This window comes from Balaenoptera acutorostrata, chromosome 6 (assembly GCF_949987535.1).
Source record: "Balaenoptera acutorostrata chromosome 6, mBalAcu1.1, whole genome shotgun sequence".
Classification (NCBI taxonomy): domain Eukaryota; kingdom Metazoa; phylum Chordata; class Mammalia; order Artiodactyla; family Balaenopteridae; genus Balaenoptera; species Balaenoptera acutorostrata.
This window is the reverse complement of record NC_080069.1, coordinates 70,314,144-70,330,764: the sequence shown is the minus strand read 5'-3', so window position 1 is coordinate 70,330,764 and position 16,621 is coordinate 70,314,144. Positions and strand designations below refer to the sequence as shown.

The 16,621-nt window shown below is 40.2% G+C and overlaps 1 protein-coding gene across 6 annotated transcripts in view; it reads right to left on the bottom strand.

Moving 5' to 3' along the window:
- The window catches only part of GLIS3 (GLIS family zinc finger 3), a 508,929-nt gene that overhangs the window by 316,356 nt on the left and 175,952 nt on the right, over positions 1–16,621 (bottom strand). For 5 of the 6 annotated variants that reach the window (XM_057547717.1, XM_057547713.1, XM_057547711.1 and 2 more), the window contains 2 exons: positions 10,990–11,197; positions 4,132–5,251 (listed from right to left, as the gene is read on the bottom strand). In XM_057547717.1, the coding sequence (XP_057403700.1) occupies positions 4,132–5,251; positions 10,990–11,120 (1,251 nt within the window). In that variant the 5' untranslated portion in view covers positions 11,121–11,197. Of the gene's footprint in view, positions 1–4,131; positions 5,252–10,989; positions 11,198–12,286; positions 12,306–16,621 lie in introns of those variants that run through there. The other variant, XM_057547716.1, reaches the window with a different exon arrangement.

Below are 16,621 nucleotides of genomic sequence, written 5' to 3'. Positions count from 1 at the left end.
AAATGTCTTACATGGCTAAAGCTGGCCCATAACCCATAAATCAGGCCATAAAAGAGGAATGGGGACATGGCCCCAGCTCTGTATTTATTTTCTTGTATTCCATAATCCAATGTTACTTAAAAAGCAAACGGCCCAATAGTCAAGCCAAAGCAAATACTCTGCGTTTTGCCAGGCAAAATGTCTGTGGAGAAATGAGTCAATTCATACAAGATTCAAAGCTGTCTTTGGTCAGTGACATTTTTGTGAGAATCTGTGGGTGGGTAAAAGTTTTACAAAATTCCTTTTTGCTATTGGATAAAATTCATCCAGGAAAAATAAGCAAAATTTAAGTGGCGATCCACATTTCCCCCAATTCCCTTATTAACACTCCCTAACCTCCCAGCCCAACTGCTTTCTTTTGTGCACAAAGGCCAGGATCAGTGTTTCTGATCCTGGCAACGGAACCCTGTCCCTCTGCTCACTCTGCCCTGATCAGATAGGCTTTCTCATGAGAAGTACTGACAGACAGAGTGTGTCTGATCTCATTCAGAGCACACCTTCCTGGGAACGCTACCGAAGTGTTGCACACTCTTCAACTTAATGGCAAAAAGACCTACTACGGTAAAAACATTCTCAGTGTGCACTCAGTTGGAACACTTACTATGGCTACTGTTAGGGATGGTTAGTGTACATCTATAGTTTGGGGTTATTCTTTATGTTGTCCTTTTAGGAACATGAAACAGGGGTTTGGGAAAGAAACTAATTATAAGGCTCCATTACTTGCTCTGACTTGAGCATTTGAAACCTTATCATCTCAGAAAAACATAACAGAATTCAGCAAAGTTATACCTGGGAATGCTCAAAAGTTTTGATATTTCTGAGATTCATCAATGGTGAGGTTGGTCTAAGCTCAGGAAGGTCTAAATAGAATGATCTGGCACCTACAAATTGCTTTATTAGTAGACAGAAGTGAATGGACTCAGGTGTTTTTAATGTAATATTGCCATATTCCAGTTTCTGATTTAACTGCGGTCTGTCTGTCTGCCTGCTGAGGCCTTTACTTCTCAAGGCCTTTGCCGACGGCTGGGAATATCTCTGTAATCAAGGCCAAGAGCGGAAAGAGAGCAGCTGGTTTGGCTCTCCACAGAAGCAGTAAGAATGAGATCTACAGAAGGGTGGAGTTGTTTGGGTGGAAAAGGGAAAAGAAACCATTCTCTCCTTCCAGTAAGTTAACCAAATAATAAATTAACAATCCTCCCCCAGTTCTGCCACCTAAAGTCCTGAGAGATCTGAATCCCAGAGTTCTGGGTAAGGCTGAGGAGTTACAGTCAGAGACTCTGAGAATGTGTTCTCCCATGCATGAGATGGAATCTGGCATCAAGGGAGGACACCAGTGGTGGCCTCTTACTGTAAGCAGGCTGTCACTGAATAGCCCTTTCACACATTCTCCTTTTCACATGACTTCCAGAAGCTCATTGTGCTGCCTGTAGTCATGGTCACCAAACACAACTGGGTCATCACATCTTTCTTGGGTCAATAAGCTAAGTGAGTGAAAATGATGACTAACTCTAACTATGGTCCACAGAAAATTAATAGCAGTTAAACATACGTAAAACAGAAGTGGACAGGGTCTTATAATTTAAACTGCTCCTAGCCTTTGCGGCATGTGACACAGCCACAAAAACCCAAAGATCACTTCATGTCTCCAAAAGAAGAATGTGGTCGTTTTACTTGGCAAGGATCTTGAGCTTTGAATCAACTACCATCAGTTTCTTAAAAAGTGAGAGATGAAACTGTTCAGTTTTAATAGTTCTTTGTGTCTGGATTCCAAGAGTGTAAAGACTGGTTTTGCAAGAGGCAGAAAAATGCATCTTTTTCAGATGCGCATCCACATTAAGCACAATGTCTTCTCTCCAAGGGCTACAACTTGAGAGGACTGCTAAACTTTCAGAGCAAAATTATTTGCTGCCAGTTAGCTACAACCCTACAAATCAAGCAGATGACGGGCAGCAACATAACAGTTTTCACAAGACACGATGCTCATGATATGTACGTTTTATATTCCTGCTAAAAATATACAGTCCCAAGGCAAGAACTGCAGCATTAGTCAGCCCCTAAGAAACACTGTTTTGTACAATACATTTGCACTATAACATGTGATTTAATGCTTTGTGGGTCTAGGTTTGATGTGCTATTAAATCTAGCAATCTAAATTTTGCACAGATTTCATCTAGAAATGGGGAGTAGGCAGACTAGGGGAGAGCGAAAAATCACCTCCCATACCCATCTTGAATAATACCATGAAAAGCTATGCAGACGCCTGCAAACATTCACCTCTCAGCTTATTCTTTCACTGAAGTATTTCTATTTTTAATAGTTATCATGCACTTTAGCAAAAGTCAACTTCATAAAGTTATATGACTTTTCAAAATCTGGGGATAGTGGGAAAATAGGGAAATCCTTTTGCACAAAAATTAATTTTGCAATGCAAAAAAAATATTTTTTTGGATAATTCAAGCCTATATGTTTATTTCAGTAAAGCCAAATCCAGCAAACTATTTTCAGCCAGGATTAGTCAGAACTAAAAGGCTGGACTGTTTTCCTTCAGAGACTGAATGTCTTTCTTGCCTGCAATAGGCCGGTGTGTTCCAAACAGAGTAAATGGAATTGCCTTCAATTGCTTGTCTCTTTCTGGCATTTTTAATGCAGAACCTTACTGACAGAGTAAGGTTTTGTTGGCTGGAATGTAATTATTCTTTTCAGTCATATAACCTGGCATTCTTACAATGTATGAGCTTCAAGTTTTCCTTAAGAAGAATCATAACATGGGGCATAATGTAAGGACAAGAAATGCAATTTCATTCCTCCAGAAATTCTTAAAACTCTTTCAAAAATACCTACTGGATGGTGAAAAAGCGCTTCTAATACTTGCCTTACAACTATCACCTGTTTGGTTTGCTTTTACATGAATCCGACAACTTGGCCAATCTATAATCAAGCATAAACCTGGTAAACATGGCCCAGATTCTTTATTATCAAGACATACTACAGAAAGAAGGGACTCTGGCTGGGGGAACCACCATCTAAATAAGTTCCTTTTCCAAATGATATATATATTTTACACATTTAGTGACCTGTAGCATATTCAATATCCAGGGAATACCTAAAATTCTCAGATTCTTAACTCTAAAAGAAATATTCCTGTCCATCTAAACTAATATAAAACACATGCTCTTCTTTTTCCAAGAGTTAAGCGAGCTGTCTGAGATTGTGCAAAGCCACCCTGGGATCCCAAGCATGATGTCCTGCTTGTAAACCCTGAGGGTTTCTGTTAGGTGTAAAATGGTTGTGCAACCATTTAAGAGTCATATTATTCAAAAACAGTAAATTCTGCCAAGAAACAGAGATAGTTCCAGGATTGATGTTGTGAAAGGGGGAAGTGGGGAGAAAGAGACACCATGCCCGCTTCCTTCAACACCAAAGACACAGTCCCCTCTGGGTTCTTTCTCCTTATACATCTTCCACCAAACTCCCTCTCCTTAAAGTTCAGTGAGATCCAGTAAGACTCTGCTCCTGTGGTAACCCTGAGTGTTTTCATGCTGCCTATAAATCATTAACTAGTCTTACAACCTTGGAGTGTGCAGTGTGCAGGCGTGTGGGTGTATGCAGCAACATTTTTACTAGCCAAGTTGCTAAGTGTGAGTTCCTTTCCAAATATCAGAACCACCCCTCTAACCCTAACACTCACCCAGTTATTGGAGGGAAGGGAAAATCACTGAATATTTACTTTGGAAAAGAGCTAAAGCTTGCTGGTGGTGCAGTGTGTGTTCCTCTGCCCTGCACATTTCAGCAACTTCTAGTTGGTGCCTGGTGGGAATCAATTTTCCAAGACTTTGGACAGTGTGGCAGTGTGAACCTCCCCTGATCATGTACATCTGCAGAAGAGAATCTAGAAGTGGAGATACACCCCAGCCACTACTAATTAAAGAAAACTTCCCCTTTCTTAGGCTGAAGAGGAGTCAAATCTCATGGATACCTAGACCCCCAGCATCTGAACTCCATAAAAGAAGAAAATGCCACCTAACTTGTGGCGGCGTTTGGAAAACCACATACACCTTCAAATGAACTCCCGGTGGGCTTTAGGAGACTCACCGAACACTTGTTGGGCTTCTCCCCCGAGTGGACTCTCATGTGGATCAGCAGTTTATAGCGGGCATTGAATGGCTTGTACCTTCGAGGACAACCGGCCCAGAAACAGGTGAAGTCTTCCCCTTTGCGCTGATCTATGTGAACCTTCTCGATGTGCCGCACAAGTTCCTCCTGCTGGTCATACAAGGCGCTGCAGTCGATCCAGCGACAGCAGTGCTTGCCCCCAACGTCTTCCATCTCCCCATCCTCCTCCAGGGCGGCCTGAGGCAGGGCCAGCGCTTGGGTGTGGTGGACGAGCTCTGGGTGATGCAGGTGCGGGTGGGCGTGGTAGGGGGGCGGGGGGCCTTGGGGCGGAGGTGGCAGAGGAGGCAGAGGGGGTGCCGGGGGCAAGTCCAGGGCGCCGCCCGGGAAGTCATCCAGGCGCTCCGTCTTTAGCAGGCCCGCCGGCTGGCCGTCAGAATCCAGCAGGCCGTGCTGCACCACCATGTTGTTGACCAGGCCAGGCTGCAGGCCGCCGTGCTCCAGCTGCTGCATGCGCTCATACTCCAGCACGCTGTCCTCGTCGTAGGCTGGAAGAGCCAGGCCGCCGCTGGCCACCCGCACGCCCTTCTGGCTGCTTGGCACCGAGCATGGCTGGGGGATACAGCTGCCGCGCACCCCCAGGAAATGCCCATAGACCTCTGGCTGGGGGGACATGTTGGCCGGGGAAGACCTCGACCCGTTGATGTAGGCGACCAAGGACGTGGGCGAGGTGCGGATGATGGTATTGAAGTCTATCCCAATGCCATCAGACAGTGGGGACAAGGACAGTGCTCTCTTCTTGGAGCGGGCCGAGTGGGACCTGGCCGAGGAGTGCCGGGGACTAGGGTAAGGAGAGTGGCTATTTTCCATCCCGAAGAGGTAGGATGGCAATGAGTTAGAGACACTGTTGCTGGGCATGGCTGTCCCAGGAGGAAGGCTGAGGAGATCCCCTAGATCAATGCCATTCTGAGAGCTGTGGTTGGAGGAGAGCGAAGGGAGAGCCCTGTAGCCGTGAGACCACTCTTGTTTCACGCTCAAGGCTGACTGACTTTCCGTCAGACTCAAAGTTGAGGATGCCAAAGACTCACGCGAAATAAGGGACCTGGAACAGCAGCCAGAAGGCGGGGGAAAAAAAAAGACAAACATTTTAGCAGGATATGGATTGCCTAAGAGCTAAAAGAACATTGCATTGACAATCCCTTAAGTATTTCCCCTAATTACATTCTCGGCTAAGCACACATTCTTTGGCTAAGATAAAACCCAAGGCTTTTAGTTCCAGGTAAATAACATTTTACCAAGAAGAACAATAAAAGCTAATGCTCACTGGAATAATAAAACAAAAAGATCTATTGTTATAAATAATCTTAATACTTTAAATGATAGTATATAAATAAATAAATAGTCCTTGCTTTATTTTTAAACATCTTTTTTTAATACAGGGAAAAAATTAGAGACCTAGGAATAATTATTGAAGCTTGTTATGGCAAACCAAATAAACAAGTATTTATTAAGCATCTACTGTGTGCAGCACACTACAAATAGGCATCGCAGGGAACACAAGTCTAAAGAGAGTCCCAGCCTTTGAGTGAAATCTGTTTGGTGAGGTAAAACATAAACCTATGCTTAATTTGAAAAGAAAAAAAAGTAAATCCTCAAAGTCATCCAGGGGACCTAATAATAATTTCACAAGTTTATTTCACTGATATTAAGGAATTTTACATGTTTCTATAAAAGACAGCAATTCACACTATAAGTACTCAGTCACAACATCAAATTGCCCCAGAAATAAAATATATATAAAATACAGCTGTAATATATATGGGAGTGACAGCCTGAAATCAAGTCATATTTGGAATTATGCATTTGGGCTGTGCAGGGTTTAATCACACCTGCTAGTTTTGGATCTTCCATGAACTGTTGTCCTTGAATCAGAGCAGATTTGGACTGAGAGCAAAGCATTTGCCTTAAGTACTTCACTTTTGCAACAATTCCTCTCCTGTCCTTCTTACCCTTTAAAAAACATGCCTCACATGTCACAACAATTAGCTGAATAAAAGAATGCTTTGTAGTCTGGCCACTTTAAAATTCATTTTGCTTTACTATGACATCATTGCCTTAAAAATCATTGAAGAGAAAAGCTATGCCCTTTGGATGGAAAATTTGTCACAAAGAGGCTGGACATAATTCATAATTCACTGTACTCCCAACTCAGAATAGTGTATACCAGAAAAACCTGACTTTTTTATATGTACTTGCACTGGCTTTCTACAGAGATCTTTTTTCTGACAAAACATTTAAAATAAAATATTGTATAGAATGTCTATCTTCCCAGAATGAACCCATTTACTACTTCCAGCTGTTATACAGCAACCTGTTGCAAAAGAACTGAGGGGAAAATAGAAGCATTCTCATCCCATCTGTTCCTCTTACTTCTTTTCACAAAATGGAAGCCAGGAACACTGTTTCCTACAAGCATGAGAAATTAGCAAGAAAACATCTCGGCTCCGAAATGCACAGTATAAGGTGGTAGATAACACCGCTGTCGATGTGGTGTTTCCATCGAGCGAAGTAATGTTTACCAATGACAAACACAGCAGGAATTTACGTCCAGTTGCCCTTGACACAGATTTATTTTCCTCTGTCCAGATCCTTATATTTGGACTGAAGTCCTTCTGCAAGCCCCAGAGTGGTTTCTGAACCATCTGTTTTTAATTCCCCATGGACACTTTCAATTATTTTCCCAGCATACCTGCAGCTTGTAGCTCTCCCTGCAGAGCTCAGCTGAAGGCTCCTGGTGATAGGATGTCAAGGGCCTTTTGGTCCCTTCCCCAGGGAGATACAGAATTGCTTTCTGACCCAAGTCAAATCAGTAGTCGTGTCGTATATGAGGCAAAGACAACTGACTTTGCTTTACGCCCTGAGGTTGAGATGGTTTATATAACTTTCTCAAATGGTGCATTTGCCTGGTCACTGTCATACTGGAGGATTTCAGATTTTTAAGCAGTGAATAGCAGGCAGAAAGTATTTTACCCATCTGTATATACTTTTCGTTTGAAATTATATTATTTGGTTTGAGGGCTGCCTATAGTGAGTGAGACATGTTCATTTGTCCCATTGTCAAGAGATGTTTCTTAGTTTTCTCAAAATACACCTAAAGTATAGTTCGATTTAAATTTGAGCATAACCCCATGCAGGCACATTTCTGAACTCCTTGGACATCTCAGTTTTCTAAGACAGTTATCATATATTTTTCAGAAAGCAAATTCTATGTTCTATTCACTAAGGCAGTTATATGAATGGAGAACTCTCTCTTCTATCTTAAACACCTAATAAGAACAAAATTTCCAACAAATGGCCTTTGCCTAGCAGCCCACCTCCCTTCTGAGCAATTACCCAGATCTTTTAATATTTCAAAGTTTCTAATCCATGAAACCTGCTCCAAAGATAGTAGCTCTCAGTAAAAGTCCTCTTCCCAGAAAAATTATATACTGTCTGTACTGAGCCTTAAACATAGCTAACTTCAAGCATCTGTGGGTGTTATCTTCCTCAATAAAATTCAAAGTCCTCCAAAAAAAGGGGTCATTTTTATCTCCGCCAGTACCCACCAGAGTGTTAAAGTTTTCCCAAAAAATGTTGATTAAGGTGAGTAATCAATCAATATAATGATAACCATCATTTTTAACTTATGAAGTATTTTCCCTTTGTATTATTTCATTTAATACAGCCTGTGAAGTAAGTAAATTGGATTGTTTAAATAACCTCTGTTTTACAGAGAATAAAACCAAGGTTCTGTGAAATTCCTCCCAGTGACACCAAAAAAAGGACCAAAACTCCTTAAAGAAGTACAAATAAAGCAGCATTTGATAGGCAGTCACCTAGCTGGATCACATACATCCTCCATTGTTTTCCTCACAACATACCCCACATGTGGTCCATGCTGCTCTGCTTGATTAAAAGACCTGGTGTACGAGGCTTAAAGTCACACGAGCTACAACTGGAACACACATTTTCTGTTCTCTTTATGAAACAATATGCTGAATGACTGTGAAAGATTGCAAAGAACTCTTGCCTATAATCCCTGCTGCTACCCACACCAAGCCTATGGGAAAGAAAGTGACAAAGAGCTGTGGTTCTATCACCATACTTAGAGAAATCTCCATTTCCATATGTTCATCTAATCCTAAGCATATTATTTCTGGTGACTGGTTAATTTGAAGCTATATGTGAAAGAAAGATAACTCAAACAAAATAAAAGCAATAGGAAAAACTCAGAAACCAACAGTGAGATAGGTTAGGGTAGCTGGTGAAGCAAGAGCTCAGTAACTCTCATGGGGCCGTAAGAGGTGTAATGACCAAGCTGAATTGCTTGGTTCAATGCCAAGCTCAAAAGAAATACTAACGCATATATGACAAGGAATTCCTCAAAATGATGCTTAAGAGAATGACTACATATATATGTATACATATATATGTGTATATATATGTCATGAAAAAGAGATGTGCAACAAAAGAGTTACAGAATTGATCCAATAAAGTATCACTTACAATAATGAAATAAAGGGAAACAAATGCCCAGTAATAAGATACTGATAAAAATTATAGTTTTATGTATATACTTTTTAATAAAATGGCAAGAAGAAGTCATTATATGATGCTAAACATATTTCTACCACAAAAGGTTATTACAAAGGAAAGTGTTTATATTAATGAAAAGAGTAAATATAATACTATGTAGATCATTATAGATAAGTTGATGGAAAGGGAAACCTATGCTTATGATGTATATGTTTACCTACAGCTAGAAGGATATATATCAAAATTCCACCCATGGTTGCCCGTGAGTGGTAGGATTCAGGATGACTATCATATACTGTCTTGTGCTTGTCCATATTTTCCACATTGTCTACAATGAGTAAGAATTACATAGATAATCAGGAAAAAACAATAAATTTTACAGCTTTTTATAGGGTGGCCATCACTCAGACTGAACAGTTGTGTCCCCATCAAGCTCCCCACCCCACCTCCCCCTCCCCCTGGGCATGCCCCCAATATACAAAGCTGATTCTCTCTCCATCTTCTCTTCATCTCTAGACAGCAAAATGCCTTCAAGTTGAACTGTTGCCTCCTGTCCTATCTCTCCTCTTACGGAACACACAAACCAATTTAAGTATCACAAATAAATGTGACCTTTCCAAATTGCTAAAAGTAAATTCGATATTTCACCAAGCCACTTCCCAACTCCTGTTTCTTTGCTCATCCTGCAAAAAATTATTTCCATAGAAGTGCTCACAGAATACATAGTCAAAACATATATGTCAATGCATCTCTAAGATGTTATCTTTTAAGGATAAAAATTTATGCTAAGGATTCAAATATGCCAGAAAACAATGAGATAATGACCCTTCCCTGCCCGACCCATGAAAGGGACTGCACTAGATACATGCATGGCTGGAGCAGCCTGTGCCCTGCCTACCTTCAGTTTCTCCATTAATTATGACTCTCTGCCTTCAAGGCATGGGCTGGACTTGCCACAGACAGGAAGCTGCAGGCTTCCCAATGACACCTACCCCACGAGTACAGTTAATTTTACATGCAATACTCAGCAAGTCTGAAGAGTCCCTCAAGGCATAATCATCAATAGGAAAATGACAGGAGCAGCTTCCCATCACAAAAAAAATCTCAGGTGAAAAACAGGTTTCCATCTCGTGAAAAAATTGGCATAAAAAATGATCCAGGAACTGTGATTTCAGATTCTCGAATAGCAGCTAGGAGGACAGTGCAGAGACACAAGAGGGGGAAAGGGGGATAAGAGGAAAAGAAAAAGGAAGGGGAGGAAGAAGAGGAAGAAACAGAACCCAGAACTACAAGGCATCTCAGCAGATTCCAGTCCCCCAAGAAGAGGAACAGAGGTCCAAGGAAGAGAGGTCCAATTCCTTTGCAAAATCACAGTTACAACAGATCTGGGACTAAGGCAAAAACTTTGGATTGTATTTCTCCAAGAAGACTACTTACAGAAGATGAAACAATTCATTTCAAACATAGAAATAGACCTTATACATTACACAGTATTTTGGTTTTATGTCCCCTGTAATATCAACCTTAAGAGATATAAAAATTTGTCTGAGAAGGTAATTTCCCTATTCAATTATCTCCCATGGAGATAGATGTATAGCATTTATTGGACCTACTTATTCCAGCACCTAATCAGACATTGTGTTGAAATGTTATGTAACTCACACACGAAAGTATGTCTTCCTAGACGCATCATAAAGTCTTGAAATTCATAATTTCTATCTTTACTTTTTCAACTATCTCCCTAAACTTCAACTATTGTATTATGCAGGACCATAAATATTTAAGATACTTGGTTAGATGGGTGAATGTATGGATGGACGGACAAAACAACTGTAAAGCAGCCTTAGGATGCTGCAACATATACACTGAAAAACGAGCAGCTAAGATGGACGTGCATGGAACATCTTATCTTTCTAGGCCATGATGTGACCTGCTTCACCAGGAATCAACAGATTAACACACTGGTACTTAGTCACAGAGGCCCGAAAATCTCAAAGTGGGCCTTAATTTCACTCACACTGTAAGACAGCAGGTATTAAACCATTCTTCCCAATTAAGATGATATTATGGCACACACAGTTTCTATACACATTCCCCTACAAAGCTCAAATTAAGAGAGCTGCTTGAGTGTGTGTATGTGTGTGTGTGCGTGTGCGTGTGTGTGTGTGTGTGTGTTGTGCAGGCATGCATTCAGTAAGGAAAGGAAAAACAGTCATGGGTGTGATTATACCATAAGAAGGGGAAAAAAAAAAAGTAATTTGAGACCTGGTATCTGAAGGAGGTATATTCAGGTTGGCTGCATTCATTGCCCTCTGTAAGCTAGGACTGATCTGGTTGCATGCTGTAGAGACCTGGCTTGCTGGTGGTGAAATGGGTCCCAGTCGCTGAACCATCATGGGACTGCTGGTGACCACTAGATTGTTGCAGCTGCCTTTTCCAATGGACTTGCACTGAGGCCCAAAGCCAAGAGCCCCTAAAAACAAATGAATCAGGTTAGCTTTCATGTCCCTTATATCAGAAATCAGTAAATACACATATGTGCACACTTATATCAGGACTCATCTTTAGAGACAGTCCTTGGATCATCTTTTTTTTTTCAGTATTAGTGATAGAAAAAAGCTTTCTCTAATTCCAATGAAAAATCCATAATGCTACAATAGAAACCCTTCTATAATCACCACTCATACAAAATATGCTTACATTTTGCTTCTTCTGTATAGAAGTGTCCAGTTATATTAAGAATCATATTTTATCATCTCTTTACCTAAAGGGTTAAGGTGGTAAGTAGATGGGATTACTTGTATCAAACCATGTTTTTTCTAGAATAGCTAATATCTTGAATGACCCAGCAAGGAAAGTTGACACTCCTGAAAAAAACTTGTTTAACTGGTTCATTTCATTCCAAGTCTCGTCTTCCAAAAAGCCTCTTTAAAAGGATATAGACTGGCTGTGTCTCTCCAATCTTTATTTTTCCTCTTCATCCTAATATATTTTCATTGGACATACACCCAATTTTTTAAAAAATCAAGATGAGAGAACCCTAAACAAAACATTCATTCTAAAAGTAGCATGTTAACGAAATTTAACATAAATTTTTCATTTCATTAGTAACAATCTTCGAACGTAGTAAAATTTGGTACATATCCCAGAGGGGAAAGGAAAAAAAAGAAACCCTCAAGAATCTGTGCCGTTACAGAAACGTGAAGAGCAAAGAGGAGAAAGGTAAATGCTGCCATGACTCATTTATAAAAAATAATAATAGTGGTTGAATCATTCTAGACATTCTTTTTACATGGATATACTTTTTCAAACATTTTTTGCAAACTACCTGGTCCAGTCTCAGTTCCCATTTCAAACAAATCAAAATAAATATGATCTCAGGTTTTTCTGGCAAATTAGGCTCTAAAATTTTCTCACCAAATTCCCCATCTTTCTCGTTGATATATTTGGGATCAAAGCAGTAGAAAAGCATCACAGTAACTTTCCTTAGCCCTAAGAAGTATAATTTTTTATTTTGTCTTCTCAAAAATTAGGTTAATAGCCAAAAAAATGACTTCTTCACCTTTTGTAACATTCTCTTCCAAGAGCCCACAAGCTAAGGATAAACAAGACCTTAGAGTAATCACCAATGCTCTCATCAATGAAACCACATCTCCAAAGTGCTGGGAGAGTCACAGCATCTTTAACTAGCAGGAAACCTTCTCTAGTCCAGCCCTCTGGGAAACTAAAATCCAAGTAGTAATTGACTTGTGTCAGTAAATCACACAGGGATTTACTGACAGAGCAGAAACGGAGTCTACAAGAGTATATTTTCATGGCACCTGTGTCCTTAAGTTTAGGTGCTGGATGCTTAGTTTCTTCCTTGGATACTTTCCAAGATCCAAGAAAGGTCCAAAAGAAATTTCCGTCTGATTTTTTTTTTTTTCAGATACACAAACTGGAACCTTCCCCTCTCCATGCAGCTTCTGTCTGATGCATCTTCTTGTGCCTTGAAAGATCAGTTACAGATGATAGTCTCTCTGTTTTCATAACTCATATAACACTGTACCATCAGGGCTTCATCTTGACACCAGGAGTAGTGGGTATATTTTTGTGCAATGATCATAAACTTAATATCTTTATAAATTCCAACAAGCTACATGTGATCTGCTTTTCAAACCCCCTTTTTACCTTGGATAAAGGCGGTGTAATGGTTCATATCCTAGCCCAGTATATAAGACACTTGAATTCTATCCCCAGGTTCTATCCCTACCAGCCACTGCTATTAAAAGCAACGTTAGATGTCAGGTATTCTGTCAAATTCAGTGTCACATATTCATCTAAGGAACTCACTCGTTTCATGCCTGTTTCCTTCACCATAAAATGGTATTAATATCTACCTCTAAAACAAAGACATATTAGCAGCTGGAACAGCACACCCAACAAATACTACTTGGTGTCAAAGCATATTAATACATTATTTCATCAAGTCTTAGATGCCATATATTATAAGTCATACCATTATTTTATATACCAGTAAGAACATTAAACTAGTACATGGTGTTAATATTTCAGAGATAATCTGATGTGAAAATAATGCACACCTTAGCATAGATAAATACCAATAAAATTGCTGAAAAAATTATTTTAACCCTTTTCTTGTTCCTGCTTTTCTCTCTGCTTGGTACAGCCTTACTCTAACTTGTCTACCTAGGAGCACCTCTGTCTTCAAGGTCTTGATTCCAAGGTCATCTTCTCTGTGACTCCCCCTCCCCCCACTGCCAACTGGGCAAATCTGACCAATTCTTCTCTTCATTCCCCCACAGTCTTTCGTAACACATTTGCCTAAGCACCTTCAGGGAACGGAAATGTTTACATGCCTGTCATCCGTTTATACTTTATTGCTTTTTAAAGACAAAGCTCTTGTCTGAGGTATCGCTGCTTCCTCAGCACCTAGCCCAGGGCCTATACAGTACACAATAAAGTCTGTCAATGAAGCTAAGAATGAATAAATGAATGAATGAATGAAAATAAAAGATAGTTATACATGCTATTAAATACTGACACATTATTTCCACTGAAGCCCTCCTAGTCTTCTTGTCTAAAACAGTGCCATTTTTCAAAAACAGACTCAAACTAAGTCAATCCTTTGATGTTTCTCCACAGTGTGGCTAACTAGGTCTGAATGGAAGATGAAGCTGTGGGAGTAGTAACTATAAACCCATCTCCCTGGACTAGAATTTTACACTGGTCAAGGTTGCCCTTGTAACCCTATACCCTGGACCCTCACATTCACAGTATTTTCTCCGTCTGTAATAAAGAACCATTAATCCTCCCCTCCCCAGTGTCTCCATCATTTTCACTGTAACACCTCCTACTCCCAAATTCACTGGTCAACTTGAGCCTCATCTAACCATAGAGGAGTGACAGCTTCTGACTTGACTATCACATACATTTAGCATGAAGCCATACGGTAAATTTCTTGGGAACACATTATGTTTGTGGAGCAGCTGTAAGAATGTTCTGTAAAATGGCATCAACACTCTCACACAGGGAGGCAAATAACAGTTTGACCAAGAACCACTGTGCTTAATGCAACCATCTAACTCCAATTTTTTTTCATAATGCCGGACAGAATGAACACCTCCAGACTGCTCAGAATTGTGTAGTGCATTGTAGTATGGGCTCTGGAGACAGCCTGCTTGGGAACCCCCAACCCAGGTTGTGTGACTTGGGCAAATTACTTAAACTTTTGTGTTTATCTCTATGTGTTCTCATCTGTAAAATGGGAATAAAAATAACACCACTTCATAAGGTGTTATTGTGCCTCTAGTATTAATTACACACGTAAAGGACTTCACACGTTGCCTAGGGCATCGTAGGTACTTGATGGATGTGAGCTGCAATTTTTGTTGTAGTTGTTTTTGTTATTATTGTTCATGCCTGTCATCACTTTTTTTTTTTTTTGCTACATTCTCTTTCTTGAAGTAAGAAGAAAACAGTTCTTTATAATTCCTTGCACAAAACAAGATACAAGTAAAAGATACTATTTAATTCTCTACCCATTTCTTTCTGCTTTGAGCCTGGAGCCAATTTTTTCAAAACCAGGTGTCATCACAGATAGAAGAAAAGTTTTCAGCTGGCCAAGTCTGAACATTCCTTGGCTTGTCATTCCCTGAAAACAAACCGTACAACTTTCCTGACTACCAGATGTGCCAACTACTTGTATGCTGGTTTTCATTTTGAAATACTGCTTATTTTTAGAGACTGTACAGTGTTTCTTAAAAATGTGTTTACTGCTCAAATAAGGATTTGAGTGGATGGCATTCTGAGGACTACATACATTCTAGCCAAAATCACTGCATGCTGGTGGGGAGCGCAAACGTTTTGCATTTCCTGAACTGAGAGGTCATCTTAGCAGGGGCATGTTTTTAATTAACATCTTCATTAGTTGAAAGAGTTCTCTTGAAGTCAAATAGTTGACTATGTTGCAATTACCCTGGCTGAGGCTGCAACTTTCAGAATGATTTATGTTTATCCACTGGTTCCTCTAAAAATGACAGAGATATTGGGGGAACAGAAATAGCATATATATATATATATATGGGAGGGGGGTAGGGAGAAGTAATCAAAGTTTTTTTCGATTGTAATTGTTCATCAATTGACACTAATCAAATGCCAACCATGAATGAGCTGGGCAGTCCCTGGAGACAATGGTGAGCAAGATAGACAGAGTCCCATCCCCCCACAGAGCCCACAATCTGCCCATGAAGAGGAATACCAAAGCAACCATTATATAAAAGAGATCCCTGCTCCTAGGTTGGGTCATATGAAATGTCTTTCTTTACAGGTCAAACATAATCAAATAAGAGCAGTTTCTATATAGTTCAAACTAACACATATGCAGAGTGTTTTGGAAACAGAAATAACGCATATCAGGATTTGAGTTCTGTCTCACCCACCCACTGGATGTGCAACACTGAGCAAGGTCCTTAAAAGTCTCTGTGCCTCAGTATCCTGTCCCTAATATTAGGACAGTAATAGTACCTAATACATAGGGTTGTTATGAGGATTGAAAGGGTTAGTATATATTATTATATGCTTTACCATCTCTAAAGATCAGGTTTTTCTTCCCAATCTTTCACTTTAAAACATTTCAGGGCTTCCCTGGTGGCGCAGTGGTTGAGAGTCTGCCTGCCAATGCAGGGCACACGGGTTCGAGCCCTGGTCGGGGAGGATCCCACATGCCGCGGAGCAACTAAGCCCGTGAGCGACAGCTACTGAGCCTGCGCGTCTGGAGCCTGTGCTCCGCAACAAGAGAGGCCACGACAGTGAGAGGCCCGCGCACCGCGATGAAGAGTGGCCCCTGCTCTCCACAACTGGGGAAAGCCCTCGCACAGAAACGAAGACCCAACACAGCCAAAAATAAATAATAAATAAATAATAAAAATTAAAAAAAAAAAAACATTTCAAACCTACAGAATAGTTGTAAGAATAGTACATGAATCCTCTTTATCTAATTTATCAATTGATAAATTCCATCTGTTGATCTATCTATTCATCTATCCATCTCTCTATATATAAGATTATTGTTTTAATTATCATTAATTTGTTGAACTATTTAATAATAAGCCATAGATTTTATGCCCTTCACCCCTAAATACATAATCATAACACAATCGTCAAATTCAAGACATTTAGCAATGATATAGTACTAGTACATAATACACCATTTATAGTCAAATATTAGTAATGATCCCAATAACACCCTTTAGAGCAACTGTTTTCAAATCCAGGATCATGCATTTCAAGGAAAGGTTTTGCTGAGATGGAACTTCAAGAATGGAATAGTAGGGGCTTCCCTGGTGGCACAGTGGTTGAGAATCTGCCTGCCAATGCAGGGGACATGGGTTCAAGC